General features: G+C 67.7%; 4 protein-coding genes across 6 annotated transcripts; 3 read left to right on the top strand and 1 right to left on the bottom strand.

Annotated features, from left to right (window-relative positions):
* The first annotated feature begins 4,678 nt into the window (after positions 1 to 4,678).
* Positions 4,679 to 11,542, top strand: TPP1 (tripeptidyl peptidase 1). 2 transcript variants are annotated; one of them, XM_075414506.1, is made up of 13 exons: positions 4,679 to 4,731; positions 5,341 to 5,430; positions 5,499 to 5,638; positions 5,720 to 5,870; positions 6,464 to 6,585; positions 7,383 to 7,582; positions 7,838 to 8,036; positions 9,338 to 9,526; positions 9,747 to 9,819; positions 10,146 to 10,266; positions 10,467 to 10,625; positions 10,863 to 11,000; positions 11,343 to 11,542. In XM_075414506.1, exons 1-13 carry the CDS (start codon positions 4,721 to 4,723, stop codon positions 11,481 to 11,483), a joined length of 1,734 nt encoding a protein of 577 aa, XP_075270621.1. In that variant the 5' UTR covers positions 4,679 to 4,720; the 3' UTR covers positions 11,484 to 11,542. The 2 variants fall into 2 exon arrangements, with proteins under 2 accessions (XP_075270621.1, XP_075270610.1); XM_075414495.1 differs by having other exon boundaries at positions 4,706 to 4,731; positions 5,290 to 5,430.
* Positions 11,543 to 11,699: 157 nt separating this feature from the next.
* On the top strand, positions 11,700 to 13,563 carry TAF10 (TATA-box binding protein associated factor 10). Its single transcript, XM_075414592.1, has 5 exons — positions 11,700 to 11,898; positions 12,142 to 12,299; positions 12,371 to 12,435; positions 12,582 to 12,696; positions 13,391 to 13,563. Exons 1-5 carry the CDS (start codon positions 11,700 to 11,702, stop codon positions 13,478 to 13,480), a joined length of 627 nt encoding a protein of 208 aa, XP_075270707.1. The 3' UTR covers positions 13,481 to 13,563.
* A 508-nt stretch (positions 13,564 to 14,071) lies between these two features.
* On the bottom strand, positions 14,072 to 22,004 carry ILK (integrin linked kinase). 2 transcript variants are annotated; one of them, XM_075414556.1, is made up of 13 exons: positions 21,937 to 22,004; positions 19,955 to 20,054; positions 18,274 to 18,439; positions 17,233 to 17,328; positions 17,008 to 17,104; positions 16,813 to 16,896; positions 16,473 to 16,558; positions 16,034 to 16,143; positions 15,673 to 15,800; positions 15,333 to 15,454; positions 15,149 to 15,248; positions 14,929 to 15,059; positions 14,072 to 14,757 (listed from the first exon to the last, which is right to left on the bottom strand). In XM_075414556.1, exons 2-13 carry the CDS (start codon positions 20,041 to 20,043, stop codon positions 14,608 to 14,610), a joined length of 1,359 nt encoding a protein of 452 aa, XP_075270671.1. In that variant the 5' UTR covers positions 20,044 to 20,054; positions 21,937 to 22,004; the 3' UTR covers positions 14,072 to 14,607. The 2 variants fall into 2 exon arrangements, with proteins under 2 accessions (XP_075270671.1, XP_075270681.1); XM_075414566.1 differs by lacking the exon at positions 21,937 to 22,004 and adding an exon at positions 21,235 to 21,330.
* A 466-nt stretch (positions 22,005 to 22,470) lies between these two features.
* On the top strand, positions 22,471 to 25,630 carry RRP8 (ribosomal RNA processing 8). Its single transcript, XM_075413901.1, has 6 exons — positions 22,471 to 22,563; positions 22,649 to 23,076; positions 23,146 to 23,275; positions 23,957 to 24,063; positions 24,199 to 24,295; positions 25,412 to 25,630. The coding sequence occupies exons 1-6, from the start codon at positions 22,471 to 22,473 to the stop codon at positions 25,520 to 25,522; spliced, it is 966 nt and encodes a 321-aa protein (XP_075270016.1). The 3' UTR covers positions 25,523 to 25,630.
* Positions 25,631 to 25,636: the final 6 nt, after the last annotated feature.

The raw sequence follows: 25,636 nt of genomic DNA, 5'->3' as shown, positions 1-25,636 counted from the left end.
GCAGTGAGGCTGAGCGTGCTCTTGGCAGGCACACACACAAACACACGTGTACAAGACACATCTACATGTGTGCTGACCACACAGAATGCCACAGAGAGACACAAACAGCACTAACAGCCTCACCCTGCTCCCCTCACTGGCTGGTGAAGGTCTGCTAGGAGGAATAGACACAATGTGGAGCTCTCCAGTAGCTGGGCGTAGACACACAGTGTGCCCAGTAGGTGCTCCCAGATTCCCAGTCTCCTCAGTTGCTGACACCTGGATGTGCAGGTCCCTGAGGTCACAGCCCCACTCCAGCTGCTACAGACCCCTCCATTACAGATACCAACACATGCAGACACACACACTGTGGACTGCTGCGATACGTGGGCTTACAAAATCAGTCTACCCAGTAGCTTGCCTTTGGATCCCCTCACCCCCTGCCACGCAGCGCACAGGCACAGACATACAGAAACACGTGAGTGGTTCTCGGTTGATCTCCAGACCCTATGGTCTCTCTGGCAGCCTTCTCCCCTGTGGTCCCAACGCAAACGCACATGCACACGTGTGCACACACCCTCTCTCCCACCCCTCCCGCCCAGGCCTTCACTCACTCACTGCCTAGTCTGGATCTCTGTCTGCTAGCGATGGCTCGCTCACGCACCTGCACTCTCCAGTTGCTGGCACCATGGGCACAGTGGCCCTGTCACCTGTGATCTGACTACACACACATCTGACACACACAAGCGCAGAGAACAGAGTCCCCGTGACCCAGGAAAATAGTTAGAAATGGGGTTTTTGAAGAGGACAGGACAGGCTGAGCAGTCGTCGGATGCAGGACATGGCCAGACAAATGTACTGACCATCAATCCATTTACATGTGACCAGCCACTTTTGTCCCTTTTTCACTGTTTTCCCATTTTTTGTTCCTCCCCAAACCACCTTGATCCCCCTCTTTCCTCACCTTTTAGTTCCTCTGCTAAACATCCCATAATAAGTCTTGCACAATCCTAAAATGCGTGCATTTTGCCTCTCATAATGTGTCCCATGCTCCTAGGTAGTGCCCCTTCAGTCTGTGGCACGACTGGGAGAGCAGCTCCCATTTGCTCACTCTGACGGCTGCCACCCTCAGCCATGAGCCAGTGACAGCCTGGGCAGAGCTGGGGAAGCGTGTCCCCTTCTCTGACTGGGTTACTGGGGTTCCTCTGCCTGCCTCTGTTTCTCTGTGCTACCTTGTCACATAACCTAACACCTTCTTTGTACAGACAGCAATGCCAGTGCATGCCAGGCATGCTCGCTGCTCTGTGGCCGAGGCCAAGGGGGTCTCTAGCCAGCAGGAAGGACCTCGATGTCACTGTTCTCCCCTGGCATTGCCTGACCTCGAGTAATCCCAACTGCCCAGAGGAGGGGGCACACTTGCCTCCATCTGCAGGAACAGCACACAAGCATACCCAGCGCGAGCAGAGCTCCACCCGGGACACCTTGGCAGCTTTGCTGGACGCTCAGGCGCCCTCGTCCCCTGCCTGCTGCACACCAGCTAGTCAGACGAGCAGCAGATGCTTGTTAGAGTAATTAGCTCTGTCAGGGCAACATAATCTTTGCTGGCCAGACAGATCCAGGAAATAATCTCTTGCAAATCTCATCCCACTTAAAGTCCTGCCCAAAGCTGTAACCAGCTGGACGGCTGGGTGGGCTGCAGCTCTCTGGCAGCACACACTGCCCAGCACCCCAGGCCCCCAGCCCGTGTGCGTCAAGGCTGAGCGGCAGCAAGTCCCGCCAGGCTGCAGCTGCAGCTGCTGGGTCGGTGCCACGCGGGCTGAGGCGGCTGGCTGGGCCAGGGGCAGCGGGGAACCGGGATCGGGAAGGCGGGCCAGCCTGTATGTGGTGGGACAGGGTGAGGGCTGGGACACAGGAAGGGCTACGCGCCCGGGTGCAGGACAAGGAAGCAGCAAGGGCTGCGTGGCTGGGAGTGCAGTGCAGCAGACCAGGAACAGCCAGAAGTGGCCTGGGTGCAGGGACCGCGCTGTGCCCTACAGCGGCTCGTTCTGGTGCTGTCAGGGCCCCACACGCCGCTCTGCATCTCCCCAGTCTTTGTTTCCTCACAGGCTCCTGGGAATGGGCAGCACCCAGGGCCATCATCAGTTGGGCAGAGCCAAGCTTCGCCACCACCCTTGCACAGAGGATGGGTGGCTCGAGCCCTGAGGGGCAGTGACCTCAGCGTGGGTCAGGAGCCTTCCTGTGGCACAGCGGAAAGCTCTTCCCACCGACAAGACTGAGTGGACAGCGCTTGGCTGGGTGTGAGGGCATGCTGGGCTGTTACCTCTAAACCCCATGTCCCCTAGCCCCAGCCCCTAATGGCTGCTCTGCACCCACCACGCCCGGCCCTTTCCCCTGTGTTCCCTGGCTACTGTCCCATCCCACCCCCCGGCTCCTCTGCTTGCCCCCCCCCACCCCGCAGGGTGCAACCGCACAGCCTGGGGCAGGCAACCAGCTCCAGCTGCTGCAAACCACACCGCACCGCATGCATGGAAACTCGACATGTGCTTCCAATTTCAGGGACCTGAAGTGCACTAGGGCTTCGCACAGACACTCATGCTATGGCAGCACCCACAGAGGAGTGCTGGCATCCTGCGAGGAATGGGGATGGAGCAGCAGGTTTCTAGAAGACACGAGAACTAGCCTCAAGGTGGCAGAGGAATTACCCTGAGGGTGAGCCTGAGGAATGCAGGCTGAGGCCCCAGTGTCGATGAGCAGCTGAGTGGTGTTCTGTGAACAGGAAAGATGCTGGTTAAGCCCCACTGCATCTCCTGGCTGTCTCCCTTCACCCAAAGCGAGCAGGGCCAAGGGTCTGCAGCAGGCACGTGGCATCTCCACCTCTCAGCCGCACACGTGGCACAGCTGGAAAAGCACTGCCTGCGCAGCACGGCTAAAGGCAGGAAGGAGAAGAGCACGACTGCTACAGCCCTGGTCTTTCCTAGGAAAGGACCTTCACCTACCCTGTAACAATCTAAGCGTCAGCCCACTTCTTTAGTGATGCTTCTTGCTGATACTGAGGCAAGAGAGACCCTGTGGGCCTCTCTCTCCCTAGCAGCTGCTGCTCTGGATCGCCACAGCGTGGCTCTGGCGTGGGAGACATGGCAGCCTGGGCCAGGCAGGTGGTTTTCCCATTGTCTGTCTCTACTTGGCTTGGACTCCACTCTGCAGAAGCAGGAAAGCAACTGGGAACTGCTGGAGCCACGTTATGCATCATGTCTGCACATGTGACCAGGGCTGGGACAAGGACTAGTCTAGCTGAGCCAAACTGGTGTGGGGCAGATGGGGTCACAGCACCCTCTGCCTCACCAGCCACCTCTGAAACACCCCCTCCAGCACTGCCTTTGGGCTTGTGGGCAGGGGCACAAGCTCCGTGGTGTCCGAGGAACCATTTCCACAGGTCCTTTGCAAAAACTGCTTGAACCTTCCACAGCCCCGAGATCTGCAAGTATCATAATACCACTTTTATGATCCTAATTAGGAGAGCTCCTACTGTGGGAATGAGTGTCTGAGAGAACAAGCACAGGAAGCCGAGACCTGCAGCTCAGCAGCTGTGGGAGCCAAGCGGCTGTCTGTGACCATGCCAGCTGGACAGCAGGCTGCACTCGGCACTTGGCGCAGCATGGACACGGCTCCTGTCGCATGGCCCAGCACCACCTCGCAGCCCACTCCCATGACCAAGCAAGAACATGTGGTCATAGTCCCCTGAGCCTCTCCCACACCGCTGCCCCCCACGCTCCCGACCGTCCAAGGTTTCCTGCGCCCACAGCTTCCCCACGTCCCTGCATGCAGCCCCAGGCAGCTGTGGTGTGAACGCCACAGGGCCAGGCAATGTCGGCCCTGGACTCACAGGGTGTGCAGACGTGCTCTGCCACCAGCTCTGTGCCTCCTGGCTCTTGCTGGACTCACCAGGGTTGCCCGGCCTCCGTGCGCAGAGCACCGTGTGGGCACTCGCACCTCGGGCTGTGGCCTGCTCGTACAGCTCACTGCCCCAAGCCCTGCGGCAGGCATGAGGAGCAGGCCCCAAGGGGAGCTCAGACCTTCTCGTCGGCAGTCCCTGCAGCCACCCCCGGAGCAAGGCTCCAGCCCCACGGAGCAGGGACCTCCACCCCTGCCCTTTCTGCAGGCCCTGCCGTTCCCGAGCATCCCTCCCTCGCCAGGGCCCCCTTCCCCCATCAAACAGCCCATCCCTGGGGGGTGCTGGGCAGGACCCCCGCCCCTCCCCGGCCCGCTCCGGCACGGGACCCTGCCGCCCCCGCACGGACCCCCGCACGGACCCTCGGCCCAGCGCAGCAGCCGCGGCTCCAGCTCCTGTCGTCGGGCGGGGCCGTCCGGGGCTGCTGTGCCGGGGCTGCTGTGCCCGGGCTGCCGCGGTAACGGCTCCGCGGCGCTCGGGGAGGCGGCGGCGAGAGGGACGGGGAAGACCGGGCCGGGGCAGCACGGACGGGACCGCGCCGGGAGACGGCCGGTGCCGTGCCCGGGCAGCCCCCCCCGGGCCTCCGGCAAGCGGCCCTCCCCGCCGGGCCCGCGACCGGAGCTCGGCCCGGGCCTGGCGGCGCGGCCCCGCTAGCGAGCGGCCGGGAGGATCGGCCGGCACCGCGACCGGCGGGATAGGCCCCTGCCCGCCACGTGAGGCCCTCCCTCCTCACGTGACGGGGAGTCACGCGCCCGCACACGTGATCGCGGTGCTGCGGCGGGAGGCGGCGGGATGGCGCGGGGGTAACGGGACCGGGGGCCGGGGCGGTGCTCCTAGGCCCGGGGGTGACGGGGGCTCGGGCGGGGCTAACGGGGCCGGGGTGATGGGGGCTCGGGGGGTCGGGCGGAGCTAACGGGACCGGGGGTCACCGGGGGTCGGGTGGGGCTCCTCGGCCTGCGGGTGACGGGGGCTCGGGGAGTCAGGGGGGACTGACGGGACCGGGGGCTCGGGGGTCGGGCGGGACTAACGGGGCCGGGGTGATGGGGGCTCGGGGGGTCGGGCGGAGCTAACGGGACCGGGGGTCACCGGGGGTCGGGTGGGGCTCCTCGGCCTGGGGGTGACGGGGGCTCGGGGAGTCAGGGGGGACTGACGGGACCGGGGGCTCGGGGGTCGGGCGGGACTAACGGGGCCGGGGTGATGGGGGCTCGGGGGTCGGGCGGGACTAACGGGACCAGGGGTTACGGGGGATCGGGTGGGGCTCCTCAGCCTGAGTGACGGAGGCTCGGGGGCCACGGGGGCTTGGGGAGACCGGGGGCTCCGGCGGGGACCCGTGAGCCCCCGGGTTTCCCCCGGTGTGGCAGGTGGCCCCGGGGCTGCGCCGGTGCCCGCTCTCCCCTGGCCGCCTGCTGCAGGTGTCGGGGGGTCCCCGCCGTGCTGGCCCTGTGCGCGGCCGCCTGGAGCTGCGCCGCGGGCCTGGCCCTGGAGCAGGACCAGCCGTTCCGGTAGGTGCGGGATCGGTGGGACAGGACAGGGCGCTGGGGCCCGCCTGCCCCTCACAGCCTGCCCACAGCGTGCCCGCCAGCTGGACCCACGCCGGCCACGTGAGCCCCGGCCACGACGTGCAGCTGACCTTCGCCCTCCGGCAGCGAGGCGTGGGGCGCCTTGCCCAGCTCGTCAGTCGCATCTCAGACCCCCGGTCGGCGCAATATGGTAACGGCTGCGTGCCTGAGCCATGCCGGGCCCCGCCGGGCCCTGGAAGCAGCGTGCGCTGACCCTCTCCGTGCCTCGCAGGCCAGTTCCTGTCCCTGGAGCAGGTGCGGGACCTCGTCCAGCCGTCCCCAGCCACGCTCATGGCAGTGCTGAAGTGGCTGCAAGGCCATGGTGTTGAGACCTGCAGGAGCGTTACCACCCTCGATTTCCTGGAGTGCCGCATGCCAGCGAGGTGAGCGCCGGGGGCGGGCTGGGCCCCGCTGTGGTGGCCGTGCCATTCCCACAAAGACAGAAGCAGCCCCAGCCTGCTGCAATCTCCGCTTCCCCAGGGCTCTGCAGTGCAGTCAGGGTGATGGAGGGCTCAGCCGCGTTTCTGCCTGGGCTTGAGGGCTCCACAGCCAAGACCTGGCTGCCTGTGTGCCTGGTCCTGGTGCTGGGGGCACTCACAGCCAGTCAGCTGGAGTGCTGGAAACCAGGCATGCGTATCCGTTAGGTGCTTGGGCCAGCCCCACACCTCCTCGTGCCTTCTGTGGGGCTGCAGAGTCCCCGCTGGAAGACTGGGGATGGAGTTGCAGGGGACCTGGCAGCATCAGAGCTCTGGTTCGGTTTGGTGGTGGGAATTGGTCGGGTATGGAAGGTGCTCTTTGCTTGACGAGGTCAGCTGTGCTGGTGGGAAGTGGAGCTCATCCCTGGTTCGTCCCAACAGCAAGTGAGGTGGAAAAGGTGCGGGAGGCAAGGCAGAGAGCGGGCATGCTGCTAGACAGGCACGCTGTTAGCTGTCCCAGCAGCACGAATCCTCCCGCGGTGGCTGTCCCTGTGTTGCAGCACAGCCGAGCACCTCCTGCCAGGGGCTGAGTTCCACCGCTACGTGAAGGGCCAGCGCAGTGTTGTGCGCTCCCCGCTCCCCTACACTGTCCCCGAGGAGCTGGCTGAGCACGTGGACTTTGGTACGTCTGACACGGGAGCTGAGGCTGCCCAGCGCTCTCGCTGCCTGGGGTCCTGGTGTGAGGTTAAGCACCTAGCAGCCGGGACTGGCCATCTTGGTGTCCTGGAGGACAGTGTGGCAGGCCCTCCAGCCATGGTCCCAGCCACCCCTAGGCCCCCCAAGAAGCTTTGTGCGTAGGATGTAGATGCCGCATCCCTGGAAACATTCAAGGCTGAGTTGGACGGGGCTCTGAGCAGCCTGATCCAGTTGAAGATGTCCCTGCTCATGGCAGTGGGGTTGGACTAGATGGGCTTGAAAGGTCCCGTCCAACCCAAAGCATCCTCTGATTCTGTGATGTGGACAGGCAGCATCCAAAGTAAGTGTTTCTTACTGGTGCTGGGGCCTGGATGCTATGTGCGGAGAGTTCGGGTGCAGTCTCTGTGGACTTGCAGTTGCGTCTGAGGTGGATAAACTCCCTCCCGTGAGTCCCTTTGGTGTGGGCTCCCACGGCCATTCCAAAAGCAGAGCAGAGGGGTGCCAAGCTGCGGCAGTGGCCTGGCAGTGGGGAGACGAGCTGTGCAGCCTGGGAATATCTGTGAGGACTGGCAGGGAAGCCGAAGGAGTACTTGTCCACCGCCTGTGCAGTGCTCGGGGCAGGTGCTGCAGGGGATGGGCTCCTCTGAGCCCTGCTGCAGGCCAGCCCGCTTGGACATGAGGCCTGAGTGAGGATGTGAAGGGGGAGCCAAAGGGCCGTATTACTGTCCTCCTGGAGCTCTGGGCCCTAACGGCTGCTTCCTTTCCTGCTTGCTTGTGCACCAGTGGGTGGCCTGCACCGGTTCCCTGTGGAGAGAAAGGTGGTCAGCAGAGCCTGGGCCAAGAAGGAAACGGAGTCAAGGCAGCAGTATGAAGGGAGAGCGGCTTTCCACCTGGGCGTGACACCTTCCATCATTCGTAAGAGATACAACATGACAGGAGGAGACATCGGGCTGCTGCCAAACAACAGCCAGGCCTGTGCCCAGGTAACTGGTAAAGCCGGTCCAGGTCAGAGGCCATAGGGAATTCCACATGCCAGTGTGGAGGTCCTTCTCCAGCACTTTGCTGCTCTGGTGGTCCCAGGACAGATGGGGGGATTCCTTGGCGGCTGATGGGAGCACCTGGTGGGCTGGCGTTTCACAGACCCATGCTGGGCCAACTTTCTAAGTCAGGAGAAAAAACTTACCTTGTTCTTTCAAGAGAAACTGGGAAAAAAACTTGTCCACTCTTTGTCTCCCCAGTTCTTGGAACAGTATTTCCACCAGGCCGACCTGGCTGAGTTTATGCAGCTCTTTGGGAGCAGCTTTGGCCACCGCTCACAGGTTGACCAAGTGGTTGGGCACCAGGGAAAGGGCAAGGCTGGGCTGGAGGCCAGTCTGGACGTGGAATACATCATGAGCACGGGTGCCAACATCTCTACGTGGGTCTTCAGCAACGCAGGTACTGATTCTCCTCCAGAGTTGCCCTGTGACCACTTCCATGCATCTCACTTGCTGTAGCACCAACACATCTGCCTGCTGTTTAGGGAAACCCTTGCTCTCGGCCTGAAAATGGCTGCACTGAGTCTACCTGGTAGCTGTCAAAGGGGAACGCCTGGAGGGGCGTGCACGAACAGCACGCTGGCTGTGGTACCTCCCCAGAATGCTTTCCCAGCTCCTACGGGCACATACCTTGTGGGCTTCTAATGTTGGAGCTGATGCTGGTTTCTAATAGCTCCTAGGGAAATCATCTTCCATTGATTTGTGTAACTGCTTTTGAACCTGTGTGAACTTTCAGCATCCAGAGTATCCCGTAGCAGGAACTTCCACACTTCAACTGCACAATGTAAAGCTGTCACTCCACTCTGCTGCCTTTCCATGGAGGGCGAGCAGAGCAACTGTGCCTTATTATCTTTTCCTCCTCCTTTGGGGTTGAAGCTGATCTCTCGCCCATGAATCTACCTGTAGAGTGGATAAAGGAGAGTAAAGTAGTTTGAGAAGACAAGGTTGCAAAACAGCCTGCAGAAACATTGCCACGGTGCTGTAGGGCAAAGTGTCATCTGTCCCAGATCAGAAGCTGGCTGAACAGGAGACGGAGTGGCTGTAGGACTTACCAGCGCTGTCTTCATGGTGGTGAAGGCAGGCACAGCGCTGCACTAACTTCCACCTCCTCCGTGCAGTTAGTGACGTGGAAAGGGTGCAGAGGCAGGCAGTTACGTGAGCAGCTGCGAGTGAGAAGGGGTGGCTGGGGCTCTGCTCTCCCCACCTCATGGAGGGGGATGAGGGGCAGGAAGGACCTTGGCAGATGGAGGTGGAATGTGCATCAGCCTGCTCTGGGACCCACTGTTACGGGTAGAGGTGGCAAGGCTTGGCTGAGTCTCAGAAGGGCTCCGTGTCTGCCTGGATGCCAAGGGTGGCTACAGCCCTGCGACGATGCTCAGATGAATGAAGGAGTGTAGACCCCCTGCCCTGGGGTTCAGGGTGACCCTTTCACCAGACCCACTGGCAGAGCTGGAGGCTGGTGCCATCCCTTGTGACAGTCCCCGAGATCAGCCATGCTGCCAGCAAGAGCTCACGGGAGAGCTCCAAACCAGCTGTGCTGTGGATCTGCTCTCTGTAGGCAGGGCAGGAGCTGGAGCACCTTCAGCTCCTGGTGCTGGTGGTGCTGCTGAGGCATGGTGCCCCTCCGTGCTATCCCCCACTTTCCCTCAACCCTGGTGTCCTAGCTGAGGCTGAACCTGCCCCCCTCCCGTGTCTCTGCAGGCAGGCACGAGAGCCAGGAGCCCTTCCTGGCCTGGCTGCTGCTGCTCAGCAACATGTCATCGCTGCCGTGGGTGCACTCCGTCAGCTACGGGGATGACGAGGACAGCCTGTCACTAGCCTACATGGAGCGTGTCAACATGGAGTTCATGAAGGCAGCCGCCCGGGGCCTGACCATCCTCTTTGCCTCAGGTGCATGCTGTTGCTGGCAGGGTGCGGGTGCATCCTAGGGTCCCAGCACGGTGGGGAACCTCCGTGCTGGACACTGAATGGGGATGCTGTGCCTCTGGGTAGCCAGGATCCCCAGCCTGGGAAGTGGAGAAGAGCTGTGCCCCTGGCTTGTTCCTGGGAGCATCTGGTGGGTGGGGGGCAGCTCGGATGCTGCTGGCTCACCCTGTCCATCTCTTGGCAGGTGACGAGGGTGCTGGGTGCAGAAGGGTGCCTGGTGGGAACCATACTTTCCGGCCCAGCTTTCCAGCCTCAAGGTAGATGTGGGAAGATGAACCTGGGTCCTGTGGAGACATGAGGCTCCGCGCAGAGCTGGCTGCCGCAGCTCGCCTGCAGCCAGGGCCAGCTGAAAGCTGCTGCTGGCACTTCGAGCCCTGTCCCATGGACGGCTGCTGCCTCGAGCTGGTTTTGAGTCGCTTTGGGGGACTCTTGAGGGTCAGCCCCACCAGTGTGCCTGGGGATGCTTGCAGACCTCAAAGCTGGGGGCACCTGGGCAGCTCCTCGGGAGGGGGCTGGTGTGTGGGGTGCTGCTGAGGCCCCAGGCCATCGTGTGCCCACCCGCAGTGCCCACCTGTCCCCCCAGTCCCTACGTCACCACCGTGGGTGGAACATCCTTCAAGAACCCCTTCCTGGTGACCGCAGAGGTGACAGACTATATTAGTGGGGGTGGCTTCAGCAACGTCTTCCCCATGCCCGATTATCAGGTGAGGAGGCGTCTGCTGTGCCGGACCGCGGGGCTGCGGCTGGGGCCGGGGGGCTGCGTGGTCCCTGGGGGCGTGATGGCGGTGGTGGTCAGCACCAGCAGCCCCGGGCTGGGCAGCGGGGCAGGGGCAGGCAGGGGCGGGGTGGGCAGGAGGAGGTCCAGCTCCCAGGAACCTTGCTCCTTGCCGTGTGCCATCCGCAGGCTGCTGCTGTCCGGCGTTTCTTGCGCTCGGCCCCGAAGCTGCCTCCCAGTTCCTACTACAACAGCAGTGGCCGTGCCTACCCCGACCTGGCTGCCCTCTCCGACAACTACTGGGTGGTGACGAACCGCATCCCGCTGCCCTGGGTGTCGGGCACCTCGGTGAGCAGGCTGGCCCGGTGCCAGGCCGTGGTGGGCGAGCAGGGCAGCCCGGTGCCGTCCTGCGGTGGGCGAGCAGGGCAGCCCGGTGCCGTCCCGTGGTGGGTGAGCAGGGCAGCCCGGTGCCATCCCATGGTGGGTGAGCAGGGCAGCCCGGTGCCGTCCCGCGGTGGGTGAGCAGGGCAGCCCGGTGGCGGCCCGCGGTCAGCTGCGGGGGCTGGGTCTCCCGTGTCTCTGCAGGCGTCCACGCCCGTGGTGGGGGGCATGGTGGCCCTCATCAACGACCGGCGGCTGCAGCAGGGCCTTGCGCCCCTGGGCTTCCTCAACCCCGCGCTCTACCGGCTGCAGGAGCAGGGGCACGGAGCTGCGCTCTATGACGTGAGCTGGGCTGGGGGCTGGGGCCGGGGCTGCCGTGGGTGGGTGCTGGTGGGGAAGCCCGGGTCTCCTGCTCCCGCGGAGGCCGTGCTTGGGGCAGGGCGGGGCCGAGCCAGCACCGGCCGGGGCTGGCGGGGGTCTCCAGGGCCTTCCCGCGGGAGGTGTGACCCGGGGGGGGGGGGTGGGGTGTCTCCAGGGCCTTCCCGCGGGAGCTGTGCTCCGGGGGAGCGGGGGTCTCCAAGGTGGAGCCGCTGCTGCCGGGGGAGGGGGCGGCCCTGGGCCCGGCGCACGTTTCGGGGTCCCCGCGCTCCCTCCGCGCGGCCATACTGAGGCGTGTCCCCGCAGGTCACGCAGGGCTGTCACCTCTCTTGCCTGGATGGCACCGTGCAGGGACAGGGCTTCTGCGCCGGCCCCGCCTGGGACCCGGTCACCGGCTGGGGGACCCCCAACTTCCCGCGCCTCCTGCGCGCGCTGCTGGCGCCGTGACGCGACGGGGGCGGGGCCGCCGCGCGGCCGCCGGCGCCAATAAAGCCGTGGGCCCCGCACCTCTCGTCTCCGTCTGTGCCGCGCTGTGCCGCTGGGGGGCGCGCTGGGGCGCGGGCGGGGCGGGCGGCGGGGCCAATGGGGCGGCGCGGCCAATGGGGCGGCGCGCCGTGCGCAGGCGCGGCGGAGGCGGTGGCCGGTGTCGCGCGGCGGCGGGCGATGAGCGGCAGCGCCGAGGCCGACCCCGCGCCCGCGGCCCCGGCGGCCCCGGCGCCGCCCGCCCCCGCGCCCGCCCCTGCTGCCGACAACAAGCCCAGCCCGGCCGCCGGCGGTAGCGGCGTTCCCGGGGCGCCCCCAGGCGCAGTGGGCGGCGCGGCGCGGGGAGCCGAGGGCGGCGCGGCTGGCGGGAGGGGTCCCGGTGAGCGGGGAGGGGGGGCGGGGTGGGAAGGCCGCGGCTCGGGGCTGGGGGGGCGGGGCCCGGGAACGCGGGGCCGCGAGTGGGGGGGCTCCGGAGGACGGGACCCCCTCGCCGGGGATTCCCGCGGGGCGCCGGCCCGTGAGCCCGTCCGCCCCCCGAGGCCGGGGGGGTGCGGGGCGCCGGCCTGCGGGGGAGCGCGGTGGCCCCGGGGACGGCTCCCCGGTGAGTGTCCTGTGCCCGCAGCGCCCGTCTCCGCGGCAGTGGCTGCCGCTCCCCCGGAGGGGGCCATGTCCAACGGGGTCTACGTGCCACCCAGCGCGGCCAACGGGGACGTGAAGCCGGTGGTCTCCACGACGCCGCTGGTGGACTTCCTCATGCAGCTGGAGGATTACACACCCACGGTACGCGGGCCGCGCGCAGGTGACGGGCTGCCGCGGGGAAGCGGAGTTCCTCCAGCTTTTCTCTTGCACAGATCCCGGATGCGGTCACGGGCTATTACCTCAACAGAGCGGGATTCGAGGCCTCGGATCCGCGCATGTAAGTGGCAGCAGGTGTGGTGGGGTGTGGCCTCTAGGACTCCATGTGGGGTCTGGTCGCTGGGGGCCCCAAGAGAAGTTCCTCGATCCCGGTGGTGCTCTGTGCTGTCTGTCTGAAACTGTCCCTTCTCTTTCTCCACGGGGTAGCATTCGTTTGATCTCTTTGGCTGCACAGAAGTTTATTTCTGACATTGCCAATGATGCGCTGCAGCACTGCAAGATGAAGGGAACAGCCTCAGGCAGCTCCCGCAATAAGAGCAAGGTGAGAGAAGGGCAGAATGGCTGCTCGCATGAGGAGCAACGTCCTTTCCTGGGGCTGTAGCAAGCTAAACTTGGCGCTGTTGAGTGCAGGGGTGTGGGTTGTAGAAAGCCTTGAACCTGCTGTGCTCCTGAAGGGTCAACACGCTCACTGGTAAGCTCTGGTTCTGCTGCTGGGAAAGGGACGCTGGCAGGAGAGTGAGGTGGGCAGTGGAGTTCGTGGAATGTGCTTTGGTGGCTTCACGGGAACACGTGAGTAGCTGCGCCTCATCAGACCGAGGGCCATCTCGTCCTGCGTCCTCCTCTGATGGCAACCAAAACTCAGACGCTTGGGGAAGAACATAAATGGGGAGCAAGAGTGTAGCCATAGGTTCTGGGAATTCTCCAAGTCATCATCTGTTTGTGGTTCAGGGGCCTCACGAGGGCAACGCAATTCATCTTTGTAGCGTTGTGTAATGCTCAGTGTCTGTCTGTCTGTCTGTCTGTTGAGCAGCTGAGGCACAGAGCAAACAAAACGAGCAGTACGTAAGAGCTGGCTGATTCCCCAAACGCTGCTCCGCAGCTGCTTCTGGGAACTGTGCACGTGTGGGTCACTACAGCTTATAGGGGAAAAATCGTAAACCCGCAAGGGCTTTTGAGGCTTGCCTGGCAGCTTGGATTGTCCTCGCTGTGACTGACGCTCCGCCTTGTCCTTGCAGGATAAGAAGTACACGCTGACCATGGAAGACCTGACACCAGCACTTGCAGAATACGGCATCAATGTGAAAAAGCCACATTACTTCACATGAGACTGAGGGATTGCCGCTGGGAACTTTTTTAGGGTCGCTTCTGTGCCATTAAACAGCTGGGTATTTTTTTCTGTGGAAAGGCATCTTGTCTCCTGCCCATGCACTGCCGCCCTGCCTGCGAGGGAGACGGCCCACAGGCAGCCCTGCTCGAGCCTCTGGTCTTGCTACGCCGGCGGAAGCTGGTCCTGTGCCGCGGGAGGGGCGGTTGTAGGGCTCAGAGCTGGTGGGTTGGAGCTGCGTCTCCTGCCATCACTGGAGGGCTCAGCCCTGCCCCAGGAAGCTGAAGGGAAGCGTGTATCGTGGGAGCAGGACTGCCCAACCCTCCATTTCTTCCTCTCAGGCATACCTGTTACCGCTTGGGAGGAGCGCCCGGGGTCTGCGGACAGCCCTGCGGGCAGCCTGGGCCCTTCTCTCGGGAGAGGAGGGTGCTGTAGGCCGGCCCGCTGCCCTGCGCCAGTCGCGGCTGGAGGGGTGCCACGGGCGCAGATCCACAGCCCAGGACTGTGGCCCGTTGGGCAGCCCCCGCATCAGCCTGTCCCCGTTCCGGGGGCAAGGCCCTGTGCACGTACACCCCCCTCCACCAGCAGCCAGTTTTTGTAACAAATGTTTATTTCAGATGCTGGCGGCTTTTCCGTACGGCCTGGTCGGAAACAATAAAGAGTGAAGCGCGAAGCTGGGGTGGTGCTGGGCGCAACGGGCGGCTTCGCCCCACAGTCCGTAGCAGGGAGGAGCACCAGGCCTGGGCAGCGCCTGTCGCGAGGCTGGGGCCTGGGCGAGCTGCTCCAGGCCTGGGGCCGAGGAGGACAGGGTGGCTCCGCAGCCCCGTCCCAGCCTCCCCGGCAGCGGAGCCCAGCCGTGCTCAGTCATGGGCCAGGCCTCCTGTTCAGTCTCTGCCCGGAGCTGCCGGGGAGGATGGCAATGCTGCCAGCGACGTGGTGCCACCGTGCCTGGAGCTTGCGGAGCAGCTCCAGAGCAGGCAGCGGCGTCTGTACCGTGTGTCCGTGGCTGGCTCAGGGCGAGGGGGCCTCCCCTGCTCCCCTTCGGCTCGAGGGTTACAGAAGGCACTTGGGGGTGGCGGGGAGGGAAGCGTGGCAGCGCCAGCTGGCCAGGAGGCACCCCCCCCCCCCCTACTTCTCCTGCATCTTCTCCAGGATGGGCACGATCATGTCAAACTTGGGGCGCTTGGCTGGGTCCTCGTTCATGCAGATCTTCATCAGCTTGCAGATGTGTGGGGAGATGCCGGGCGGGATGGTTGGACGTAGCCCCTCCAGAGCCACCTGGGAGCGCAGGAGAGCAGCGCCCGGTCACAAATCTGGACCCGGCCCTGCACAGCCCGTGCATCGGGGCAGAGGGCTGGTGGGCTCCCTCGGCGGGCTCGGCCTCCCCTCCCTGCCCGGCCCTGGCTGGCTGGGCCTGGGCCGGTGCGTGGCACCCAGCCCTTGCCTCACCTTCATGCCTATCTCCATGTTGGACAGGTCTGCGAACGGCACCTCCCGGGTCACCAGCTCCCACAGCAGCACGGCGAAGCTCCACATGTCAGCCGAGCGCCTGTTGATTTCCTCTGGCTTCTTCTGCAAGGCTGCAGGGAACCCGGCACAAGGGTCTGAGAGGGGCTGAGGGCGAGGAAGGGGCCAAGGCACAGGAGGGGCCGGGCCACTGGGCGCTTACCTTCTGGTGCCACCCAGGCTGGTGCGTACATCCTCCCCGGGCACTGGAAGGAGAACTTCACGTCAGCCATGCTGATCCGCGCTGTCATGTCCTCGTCGATCTGGGGAGAGAGGGAAGTCGGAGGGGAGCCTGCCCTGCCCCGTGTGTGGGAGGAAGGGCTGGGCCGCGTGACGCTGACGCTCACCATGACGCTGCGGCTGTTGAGGTGGTGGCGTGGAATGAGGGGCTCCAGCGTGTGCAGGAAGGCCATGCCCCGGGCGATGTCAAAGGCGAATTTCACTGCCTGCATCTGGTCCACCACAAAGTCTGCAGGGAGGGGGGCAGCGTGAGGGCTACGTGTGGGGGTGTGCGTGGGACAGAGGTGCTGGTGGCAGACACGTGTTGCGCACGGGCTGTGGGGAAGGGGCGTGGACTGGAGACCGAGCTTACCCCGGGCCCACCCTGCCACCCCCTGCCCACAGAGAAGCAGCTTCTCGAGGAGGGGGAGACTAGCCTCTGCCTCTGTCACCCCCACCAGCACTCACTTGTCCCCTCGTGTAAGACGTTGTAGAGGGAGCCATAGGGCATCCAGTGGCTGATGACGATGGGGTGGGGGGCCGGCGGGGACTGGCAGGCGCCCAGCACCGGTAGCACGTTGGGGTGAGAAAAGATCCTGCAAGAGAAGTGACAGGCCTGAGAACAGTGGGTGCTGCCCACAGCCCTCACCACCCCCCGCCCTCTGCACCGCTGCCGGTGTGCCGTCCTCCTGGGGCCTCCTCCCGTCCTCTGGAGCACGAACCACCCGGCCCTGCAGACCCGGCGGGCTCCTGCAGGTCTCATCCCCCTCTGGAGAGGACGCCTGCCCTCGAGAGCCACAGCTGCCTTGGGGAAGGATGTTGCGCTTACCGCAGCTTTGGGTATTCCTCGTTGAAGTCTCGGCTCTTCCGAGTTGTCCAGTCCCGGATTTTCAGCATTTTGATGACAATGTCGTTGCCTTGCCAGCGCCCTTTCCACAACTGCAGGGAGACAGGTGGAGATGAGCACTGTGAGGGGACACACGGTCCCCGAGCCCCTCTCAGCCCCTCGCGTGGGGTGGTGGGGCTCACGGAGCCCGCCGGACCAACAGCAACATGGAGTGACTACAACAAGGCGCAAGAGAAAACCCCGGCCCTTCAGCCCTGGGCAGGGGCCGTCCCTCTGCGTGGGCTAGCCCCATGCCTGGACGGGGAAGCCCACCAAGCCGTTGTGCCCCAGTTCTGCACTCCGCAGCCAGCCAGGGGCTGGAGAGAGCAGCGGTCTGCGTGGGCGCAGCCACCCTGTCCCGGGGGGCAACTGGCCTGCGTACCTCTCCTGACTGGTTCTCATTGAGTTTTTGGCTCAAGCTCAGCTGTTTGAAGTCTATTCCAGCAAGTTTGTTGAGAGTCCCGTTTCCTGCAAGACAAGGAGCAGACGCAGCCTGTGGGAGCATGGACCTTCGTCCCGACGTCCGCCGGGGACTGCGGAGGGAGGCGGTACCGGTGGGACACCTCACTCCCGTGAGGAGCCACCTTCAGTGAGGGGGTTTCCACCTCCAGAAGGAGCCATGTGCAGTGCAGCCTGCCGCCCCTTCCCCAGAGGCCTGCCCCACCGTGGAGAGCTGTGCTCCCCCTGCAACAGCATCCCCTTAGCAAAGGCTCTGTCCTTACTGGGACGTGTGCGCGTCGTGCCCTTCCAGAAGGTGTCCTTGTAGGGGATCTTGGTGAGGCTCTGGCCCAGCTTCTCGGCACGCTCTGGAGGGACAAGCAGTTTGGCAGCACAAGCAGAGAGCTGGCTGACGCCGAGCGCTGGGGCTGCAGCAGGAGCCAGGGGCAGGCGGTGGGGCTGGGATGAGAACCTCCTACCTTTCAAGACCTCTCGCAGTGGTGTCTTGGCTTTGTCAATGGGCGTCTCACCATATTTGTTAGCAATGCTGACCAAGGCCCCATTGCCCACCAGGTCCTGAGGGAGGAGAATGCAAGCATCTGCACAGGTTGCTGTGCTCTTTTCAGCCTCCTCTCCCTCCTGGTGCCCCCCCAGCCACCTCCCTGGCCTTGGGCTCCCACCTGTGTCCAAGTGCTTTAGCTCACCTCCGCCACCTGGTCATGTCCCCAGAAGCAGGCATAGTGCAGAGGCGTGTTCCCATGCTCGTTCACGGCGTTGATGTCTGCTTTGAACTGGATCAGCTGGGGGCAGGAGGACAATCCCAGTAAATCCAGAGCAGGTCCCCTTCCACCCAGCGCCATGCCCTAGGAGAGGGCAGGAGCACCGACAGCAGCACATCTGCTGCCTCGCTGCTGGCCAGCTCTGCTGCGGGGAGGGGGTGAGGCGGGACACAGGTCTGTTGTGGGATGCATTAGGAGGAGTGTGGGCAGCAAGTCGAGGGAGGTTCTCCTCCCCCTCTGCACTGCCCTGGTGAGGCCCCATCTGCAGTGCTGTGTCCAGTGCTGGGCTCCCCAGTTCAAGAAAGATGAGGAGCAGTTGGAGAGAGTCCAGCGGAGGGCTGTGAGAATAAGGAGGGGACTGGAGCATCTCTGCTACGAGGAGAGGCTGAGGGAGCTGGGCTTGTTCAGCCTGGAGAAGAGAAGACTGAGGGGGGACCTTAGAAATGCCTACAAATATCTGTAGGGTGGGGGTCAGGAGGACGGGGCCAGACTCTTTTCAGTGGTGCCCAGTGACAGGACAAGGGGCAATGGGCACAAACTGAAGCAGAGGAAGCTCCAGCTGAACCCGAGGAAGAACTTCTTCACTCTGAGGGTGACGGAGCCCTGGCCCAGGCTGCCCAGGGAGGTTTTGGAGTCTCCTTCTCTGGAGACATTCCAGCCCCGCCTGGACGTGGTCCTGTGCAGCCTGCTGTAGGTGACCCTGCTTTGGCAGGGGGTTGGACTGGGTGACCCACAGAGGTCCTTTCCAACCCCGACCATTCTGTGATTCTGTGGGGAGGGCGGAGGCGCTCAGAGGGAGCAAGGTGGGGATGTGGCAAGTTCACGGCAAGGAAGCTGGCAGGTGACTGGGGACCGAGTCCTGGGTGGACAGGGCAGAGGGCTGCAGAGTCCCGCTCGGTTTGGCACGAGCTGGGTGCCCGGAGGCGGTGGGGAAGGGGCAGGGGGCTGGCTGCAGGAGGCAGATACCTTCTGCACGATGTCGCGGTGGCCGTGGCTGGCAGCCAGGTGCAGTGGGGTATCGTCACCGCGGTTCATGACGTTGATGCGTGCCCCCCGCATGATGAGCATGTCAACCACGTTGGAGCGGCCCTCGCGGCAGGCCCAGTGCAAGGGGCTGAAGCCATGGTCATCCCTGTGGAGACGGCAGGGACAGCTCTGCTGAGTAGCTCAGGCTGCCCCTGCATCCTCCCCGGCCTGGGCAGTGAGAGAAGGGCCCGGCCGCAGCACCGCAGCCAGGCGGGCATCGCCTGCGCGCCCGCACACGGGCCCCGGGGGGAAGGGGACAGGCTGCGTGGCTCTCCCACTCTCTCCCATCCCCGCCAGGGCCCCGGAGGCCTTGGCCAAATCCCATTTTCTCCAGGGCTGAACCACAGAGAGGAGCCGGATCCCCTCGCCCGTCCCCCTCGCAGTGCCCGGCCAAGTAAGGGAGGAGGACATCGGCCAGGCCTTAAAAGGAGATCGAGGCCCGGCAGGCGGGGGCCACTGCATGGCAGCCCCCCTCCGTCTCCCCATCTGCCACCCGGCCCCCGCACCGGTCCCGCAGGCGGGGATGGCACCGGGGGCCGCAATGCCCCAGCACGCGCCAGACGGCCCCCAGCCAGCAGGGCCGGGACAGCTCTGTGCGACCGGGACGCCCGGGAAGGGCCGCATGACAGCGAGTGCCACCAGGACGCTGCCATGGCCCGGCCGGGAGCACGGCGCGTGGGCAGAGGGGCGGCAGACCTCTGCCCTCGCCCTGCGCCCGGCCCGAGCGCAGCTCCGCAACGGCGGGCGGGCAGCACCCCGGGCCTCGGGGTCCCGCAGGAGCCCGGAGCTGGGCAGACCCGGGGCAGGGCGCAGGTCAGCCCTGCACAGCCCCCAGCCCTCTGTCGGACCTCGGCCCTGCGGCCACCATCGGCCGCAGTGCTCCCGGCAGAGGGGCCAGGGCAGCGGCCCCCCGGACACGCCAGCCAGCCCGGGGAGGGGGGACCCCCGCAGCATCCCGGGGAAGGGGGGACCCCCGCAGCCACGCCGGGGAAGGGGGGGAGCCCCCCCAGCCCGGGCCGTCCCGCAGCCGGAGGACGCGCGGCCGTCGTGCCTCAGCGATGCGGTAATTTCCTCCCGGCGGGGAGGAGCCGAATCCCCCCCCCCCCCGCATCCCCCGACGGGGAGCGGAAACGTGCCCGGCCCCGGCCCAGCGCCCGCGGCCCCCACGGTCCGGGGACAGCCCCTCCCCAGCCCCGACCCACCCCCCCCAATCGATCCGGTGTCAGCCCCCCCAATCCGGGGGAGCCCCCCGATCCAGCCCCCCCGATCAATCTGGGGGCAGCCGCCCAAACCAGCACCCCCGATCCGGGGACAGCCCCTCCCCGGCCCCGACGCCCGATCCGGGGGCATTCCCCCGACCCAACCCCCCTGATCAATCCGGGGGCAGCCCCCTGATCCAGCCCCGACCCCCCGATCCAGGGACAGCCCCTGACCCAGCCCCCCTCCGATCCGGAATCAGCCCTCCCCAATCTGGGGGCACTCCCCCGACCCAGCCCCCCCCCCGACCCGGGGTCAGCCCCCCCCCAGTCTGGGGGTAGCCCCCCGACCCAGCCCCCCCGACCCGGGGGCAGCCCCCCCCTGACCCGGGGGCAGCCCCCCGACCCCGCCACCCCCCGCTCACCCCTGGTTGAGGTCGTTCTCGGTGTTGTCCAGCCACAGGCGCACGGCCACCGCGTTGCCCTCCCGGCACTGCGTGAAGATGTCGTCCATGGCGGCTCTTGCTGCGGAGGGGCTGTGTCAGGACTCGGGCCCCACCGCGGTCAGGGGTCTCGGCCCCCCACTCCCACCCACCACCCCGCGACCCGGCCCTGGCTGCCCGCAGACCCCTGCTCCTGGCAGCCCCCCAGCTGCAGCTGTCCCCGGGCAGCGGGGACAGGGCCCCGCGTCCCCCGCCTCGGCGACCCTGCAGGAGCCCTGGGGGCTGCGGACGGGGGGCACGGAGCCGGGTGTGCAGCAGAAGGGGAACCTCACAGCCGGCTCCAGCGCCACGGGCGCCCGCCGCAGCGCGCAGGAAGCAGACCCGGCGCCCGTGGTCTTATCTAAAGGCCCAGCCAGACCCGGCACCCGCCTCGCCCGGGACATCGCCCGGGAGGATGTGGGGAGCGGAGCCGGAGGAGGGCCAGCTGCACCCCACAGCTCCACAGAGCCCCCCACCCCCAGCGCCCACCCACGCTCGGCCGAGCTTGGCACAGCATCACGCGCCCGAGACTGGGACCTCAGAGGTCCAGGAGCTCCCCCTCTCCCCACTCCGACCCGCAGACACCGCAGCCCCAAACCCGGCGAAGGGCGCGCGTCCCGTTCCGTTTCCAAGCCCTCGGCAGCAGCGGCCTCGCTGACGACAGGGCTGCGCCGCCCTGAGCTCCCCCGCCACGCGGGGACGCGCCTGGGGGTCCGTGGCACCACGCAGGGACGCGGGGCTGCCCTCGGAGAGAGCCACGGCGCAGGGACAGACCCAGCACGATGCTCCCGACACGCACCCGTGAGGGGCAGCGGGCCCCCACCCGCGCCGCACCGCAGGACAGACCCCCGCACGCACCCTGCGCCGGCAGCCAGCCCCCAGGGACGGCCGCTGCGCCAGCGTCGCGGGGGTGGGGGACGCAGCAGACCAGCCCCGGGGACCCCCGAGGTGCCTCACGGGCACCAGGGTGGGCTCCGGCACCTCCGGAGCAGCGCCGGCCCCACTCCCGGTTCGCGGGCTGCGGAGCACGGGGCAGCTGCGCCCACAGGGTGCCAGGGGCCACCGCCGCGCCCCAGCCTGGCGTCCTGAGGGTCCGGCCAGCCCCGGGTCCTGGGCTGACGGCGCTGCCCCCCGACCGCATTGCTCACCCACCCGCCTGGGCCGGGACCAAGGCAGGGGCACCCCAGCCACACCCCACCCCCGCAGCCCTCGGGGACTCGCACCCCGCTGTCACCGCCGCCTCTCCTCCGCCAGCCGCGTCCCCTGCTCGGCCCGGGCTGCCGCGCTCCTGTCACCGCGCCGGACGGGCCTCCCCCGGCCCCTCGCCCTGCCTGAAACGAGGGGCCCTCTCCTCCCCCACTGCCAAGGGCGATGTCTGCCCCGCTGAGCTCCCGCGGACCCTTCCCCACCACCCAGGCCATGGCCCCACGGCGGGGAGACCCACGGCGGGGAGACCAAGGCCGCCCTGTGCCCCCTCGCCCCCGACGCCAGACACTTCCCCAAGCCCAGCTGCGAGGGCTCCGCTCCTCCCCGCAGCCCCCAGCCCCTTCCAGCCTCCCCCGCCCCGCGGACCCCAGGGCTCGGCCCAGCCGCGGTCCCCAGCCCGGCCCGGCCCGGCCCCTCCCGGCGGCACCGGAGCCCCGGGGCAGCCCCGCGGGTCCCTGCCCGTCTCCAGCGGTCCCCGCCGCTGCCCACCCGGCCCGGCTGCCGCCAACCTCCCTCTGCCCGCGCCGCGCCGCCCCGCCCCGCGCCCCGGACCCCGCTTTTGTTTCCTGCCCGGGACCGGCCCTGGCCCTGTCCGCGCCAACCCGCGGCCCCGGCCCCGCTTCCTCCCGGGCCCGGCCCGACCTCCACCTGCCCCCGGCGCCGCCCCGGCCCTGCCCAGCGCGGCCCGCCCCGGCCCGGCCCGGCCCGGCCGCCCTTACCGGCTCCAGCGGCGGCGCAGGGCGGCGGCTCGGCGGGCGCGGGGCAGTGCGTGGGCTCCGCCCCGGGCCGCCGCCCGCCAGCGCCTCCTGCCGGCCGCCCGCCACGCCGCACCGGCCTGGGGCTCCGGGCTCCGGGCTCCGGGCAGCGCCGGCGACGCCAGGAGCGGGGAAGGGGGGCACACGGCCCGGGCTGGGGGCGGGGAGCACCGGCCGGGGGGAGCCGGGCAGGGCGGGGGGAGCCGGGCAGGGGGCGGGGGGAGCCGCACGGGGGGGAGGGAGCCGGGCAGGGGGAGGGGGGAACCGGACGGGGGCGGGACGAGGCGGGCAGGGGCGGGGCGCCCTCGGCACCGCCCAGCGCAGCCCGGCTGCTCGACCTCCCCGCCGCGTGGGGGCGGTGTTTCCGCGGGCGCTGCCGGGGTTGCTCTGGGCCGTCCCGCGGAGAGCCCGGGGGGGCCCACGTGGGTGCCGGCGGCGGGGCCGGCCCCGGTCGCAGACCCCGGCGCCGTTCCCGTTCGGCCCCGCGGCCGCCGGGCCATGTTCGCGGAGGAGGAGTGGAACGACGGGGCGCAGGGCCCTCCCCGGGCTCGGCCGGGGCCCCGCGGCGCCCCCGAGGGCCCGGGCCCGCCGGTAAGGGGAGCGCGGGCACGGGGCCGCGGCGGGCCGGGCCGGTCCCCCGGCGCGGGAGAGGTGACCGGCCCCCCGCCCTCCGCAGGCCCCCGCAGCGGCGGGGAAGCGGCGGCGGCGGCGGGCGGCGGGGGACTGCGCGGCAGAGCCCGGCGGGCCGGCGCGGAAGCGGCCCCGGGAGCGGCGGCGGGCGGAGGGGCAGCGCCCGGGCGGAGGTGCCTCCGCCCGCCCCGCCCGGCCGGGCCCGGGGGAGCGGCAGGGGGCTGCGGCCGGGGAAGCGGCGGCACCGGGCGGGGGGCGGTCGGCGGCCCTGCGCGCGCGCATGGAGGAGCGGCTGCTGGGCGCCCGGTTCCGGTACCTCAACGAGCAGCTCTACACGTGCAGCAGCCGCGACGCGGCCCGGCTCTTCCGCGCCGACCCCGACGCCCTCCGGGTCTACCACCGCGGCTTCGCGCGGCAGGTGGGCCGCTGGCCCGAGCACCCGGTGCGCCGCATCGTCCGGTACCTGCGGCGCCGGTGAGCGGGGGACCAAGGGAGGGGCCGGGGGGGGCGGCCCGCCGAGCCCCGCTGAGCCCCCGCCCGCAGGCCGGCCTCGCTGGTGGTGGCGGATTTCGGGTGCGGGGACTGCGAGCTGGCGAGGAGCGTGAGGAACAAGGTGCACTGCTTCGACCTGGCGCCGCTCAGCCCGCGGGTCACCGTCTGCGACATGGCCGAGGTGGGGCGGAGCGGAGACAGCGGCTCTGCCGGGGAGGGGGGGCGGGGGGGGCTGGCAGCTCTGCTGGGGGGACGGGGTGAGGGGCGGCAGCTCTGAGCGAGGGGACAGCGGCTCTGCTGGGGAGGAGGACGGGGGACAGGGGGGATGGCAGCTCTGCAGGGGGGACAGGGGGGCTGGCTGCTCTGTTGGGGGGACGGGGTGAGGGGCGGCAGCTCTGCGGGGGGGACAGCAGTTCTGCCGGGGAGGAGGATGGGGGGATAGGGGGGATGGGATGAGGGGTGGCAGCTCTGAGCGAGGGGACAGCAGTTCTGCCAGGGTGGAGGGCGGGGGACAGGGGGGCTGGCAGCTCTGCAGGGGGGGACGTGGTGAGGGGCGGCAGCTCTGCCAGGGGGACAGCGGCGCGTTGGCGATGTGCACACCGCACCCCTGGAGTGTCGGGGGTGGGGGGGCTTGATGCTGCCTGGCAGGTTGCAGGGGCACGGGTCAGGTGGCGGCTGTGGGGGACAGGAGAGAGTGGTCAGGGGGCCTGGGGAAGGGTGAGGGTCCAGTGCGTGAGAGGGAGCACGGGTCTGTTCGGAGAACCGGAGCCCGGGGAGCACCAAAGCACGGCCGGGCTGCCGGGCCCTGTCGCCATCCTCCTCCTCCTCCCTCTGGGGCGGGCGTCCCGGTCCGTGTCTGCAGGTGCCTTTGCCGGCTGAGTCGGTGGACATCGCGGTGTTCTGCCTGGCGCTGATGGGTACCAACCTGCAGGAGATCCTGGAGGAGGCCAACCGCGTGCTGAAGCAGGGGTAGGCCAGGATGCTGGTGCCGGAGGGCAGGCAGCGTCGGGGCGAGGCATCGGGCAGGCGGTGGGGAGCAGGGGCGCCGGGCTGTGCCCTGCGAGTGGCCTGCGCTGCCGTCGCTCACGGCGGGGTGTTCTGCAGGGGGACGCTGCTGGTGGCCGAGGTGGCCAGCCGCTTCGAGGACATCCGAGCCTTCCTGAACGCCATGGCTCAACTGGGCTTCAGGAGCGTCTCCAAGGTGTGTCCTCCAGGGTGCCCTGTGCCGGGCGCGGGGTGTGCTGGGGACTGGGGAGCCCTGAGGAGGATCCCGTGGTCGCTGGCAGCCCGAGACTGCCCTTCCCGCTCCGCAGGGACAGCTCGGCCCAGTGGCGGCGGGGAGCGGGACTGGGAGGGGTGGTGGCATGGGGGGATTAGGGGGACCTGGGTGCCGCAGGGGTTGTGGTGCTGGGCTCCAGGGGGAGGTTTGAGGGGCCTGTGGTGTGGGGGTCTGGAATGGGGTCTAAGAGACCTGGGGCCTTCAGGGATTGTGGAGTGGGGGTCAGGAGGACCTGGGGCATGCTGGGTGTCATGGTGTGGGGGACTCGGGGCACACAGGGGACATGAGGCTGGGGTTCAGGATGGGATATGGGGACTCGGGGCACACAGGGGATGTGGGGTTGGGGTCTGGGACGTGGGGCTGGGGACTTGGGGCACACGGGGTACGTGCGGCTGGGGTATGGGGGACTCAGGGCACACAGGGGACGTGGAGCTGGGGTCTTGGAGCACACAGGGGACATGGGGTTGGAGTCTAGGATGGGGCGTGTGGTCTCAGGCACACGGGGAGGTGGGGCTGGGTCTGGCATGGGGTGATGGGGTCTCAGGGCACGCAGGGGACGTGGAGGTGGGGACTTGGGGCACATAGGGGACATGGGGCTGCGGTATGGGGGACTCGGGGCACACAGGGGACGTGTTGCTGGGGATGCGGGGCACACAGGGGAGGTAGGGCTGGGGTCCGGGCTGGGGTGTGGGGTCTCGGGGCACACAGGGGAGGTGGGGCTGGGGACTCGGGGCACACGGGGGAGGTGGGGCTGGGGTCCAGGCTGGGGTGTGGGGTCTCGGGGCACACAGGGGTGGTGGGGCCAGGGTCTGGGATGGGGTGTGGGGTCTCGGGGCACACAGGGGATGTGTTGCTGGGGTCTTGGAGCACATGGGGGATGTGGGGCTGGGGTCCGGGCTGGGGTGTGGGGTCTCGGGGCACACAGGGGAGGTGAGGCTGGGTCTAGGACGGGGTAGGGGGCACACGGGGACGCGGTGCCGGGGGGCGGCGGTGGGGTCGGGGTCCCGGGGGTGCGGGCGCTGAGCCGCGCTGCCCCAGGACCTCTCCAGCGCCTTCTTCTTCCTGCTGGAGTTCGCCAAGACCGGGCCCCCCCACCGCCGCCCCGCGCCCGGCCTGCGCCTGCGGCCCTGCCTCTACAAGCGCCGCTGAGGGCGGGGACGGGGCGGGGGCGGGGCGGCGGGCTGGCCCCGCCCCGCGCGGGCGCACTTTCCAATAAAGCCGCTGCTTCCGCGCGGATCCGGCGCTTTGGGGGCGTGGAGGGGC

This window comes from Opisthocomus hoazin, chromosome 1, assembly GCF_030867145.1.
Source record: "Opisthocomus hoazin isolate bOpiHoa1 chromosome 1, bOpiHoa1.hap1, whole genome shotgun sequence".
Classification (NCBI taxonomy): domain Eukaryota; kingdom Metazoa; phylum Chordata; class Aves; order Opisthocomiformes; family Opisthocomidae; genus Opisthocomus; species Opisthocomus hoazin.
Note: the sequence above shows the minus strand (reverse complement) of the source record. Positions and strands in the feature narration are given on the sequence as shown.

Excerpts from the sequence above, each read along its gene's own strand:
- TPP1 (XM_075414495.1), top strand. Across the intron at positions 5,431-5,498 it reads GAGCAGGACCAGCCGTTCCG|CGTGCCCGCCAGCTGGACCC; the intron begins GTAGGTGCGGGA and ends GCCTGCCCACAG. Across the intron at positions 9,820-10,145 it reads CCCAGCTTTCCAGCCTCAAG|TCCCTACGTCACCACCGTGG; the intron begins GTAGATGTGGGA and ends CTGTCCCCCCAG.
- TAF10 (XM_075414592.1), top strand. The coding sequence starts at position 11,700 with ATGAGCGGCAGCGCCGAGGCCGACCCCGCGCCCGCGGCCCCGGCGGCC. Across the intron at positions 12,300-12,370 it reads TGGAGGATTACACACCCACG|ATCCCGGATGCGGTCACGGG; the intron begins GTACGCGGGCCG and ends TCTCTTGCACAG. Across the intron at positions 12,436-12,581 it reads GAGGCCTCGGATCCGCGCAT|CATTCGTTTGATCTCTTTGG; the intron begins GTAAGTGGCAGC and ends TCCACGGGGTAG.
- ILK (XM_075414556.1), bottom strand. The coding sequence starts at position 20,043 with ATGGACGACATCTTCACGCAGTGCCGGGAGGGCAACGCGGTGGCCGTG. Across the intron at positions 17,105-17,232 it reads GACATGACCAGGTGGCGGAG|GACCTGGTGGGCAATGGGGC; the intron begins GTGAGCTAAAGC and ends CTCCTCCCTCAG. Across the intron at positions 14,758-14,928 it reads ACATGGAGATAGGCATGAAG|GTGGCTCTGGAGGGGCTACG; the intron begins GTGAGGCAAGGG and ends CTGCGCTCCCAG.
- RRP8 (XM_075413901.1), top strand. The coding sequence starts at position 22,471 with ATGTTCGCGGAGGAGGAGTGGAACGACGGGGCGCAGGGCCCTCCCCGG. Across the intron at positions 23,077-23,145 it reads GTCCGGTACCTGCGGCGCCG|GCCGGCCTCGCTGGTGGTGG; the intron begins GTGAGCGGGGGA and ends CCCCGCCCGCAG. Across the intron at positions 24,296-25,411 it reads GCTTCAGGAGCGTCTCCAAG|GACCTCTCCAGCGCCTTCTT; the intron begins GTGTGTCCTCCA and ends GCGCTGCCCCAG.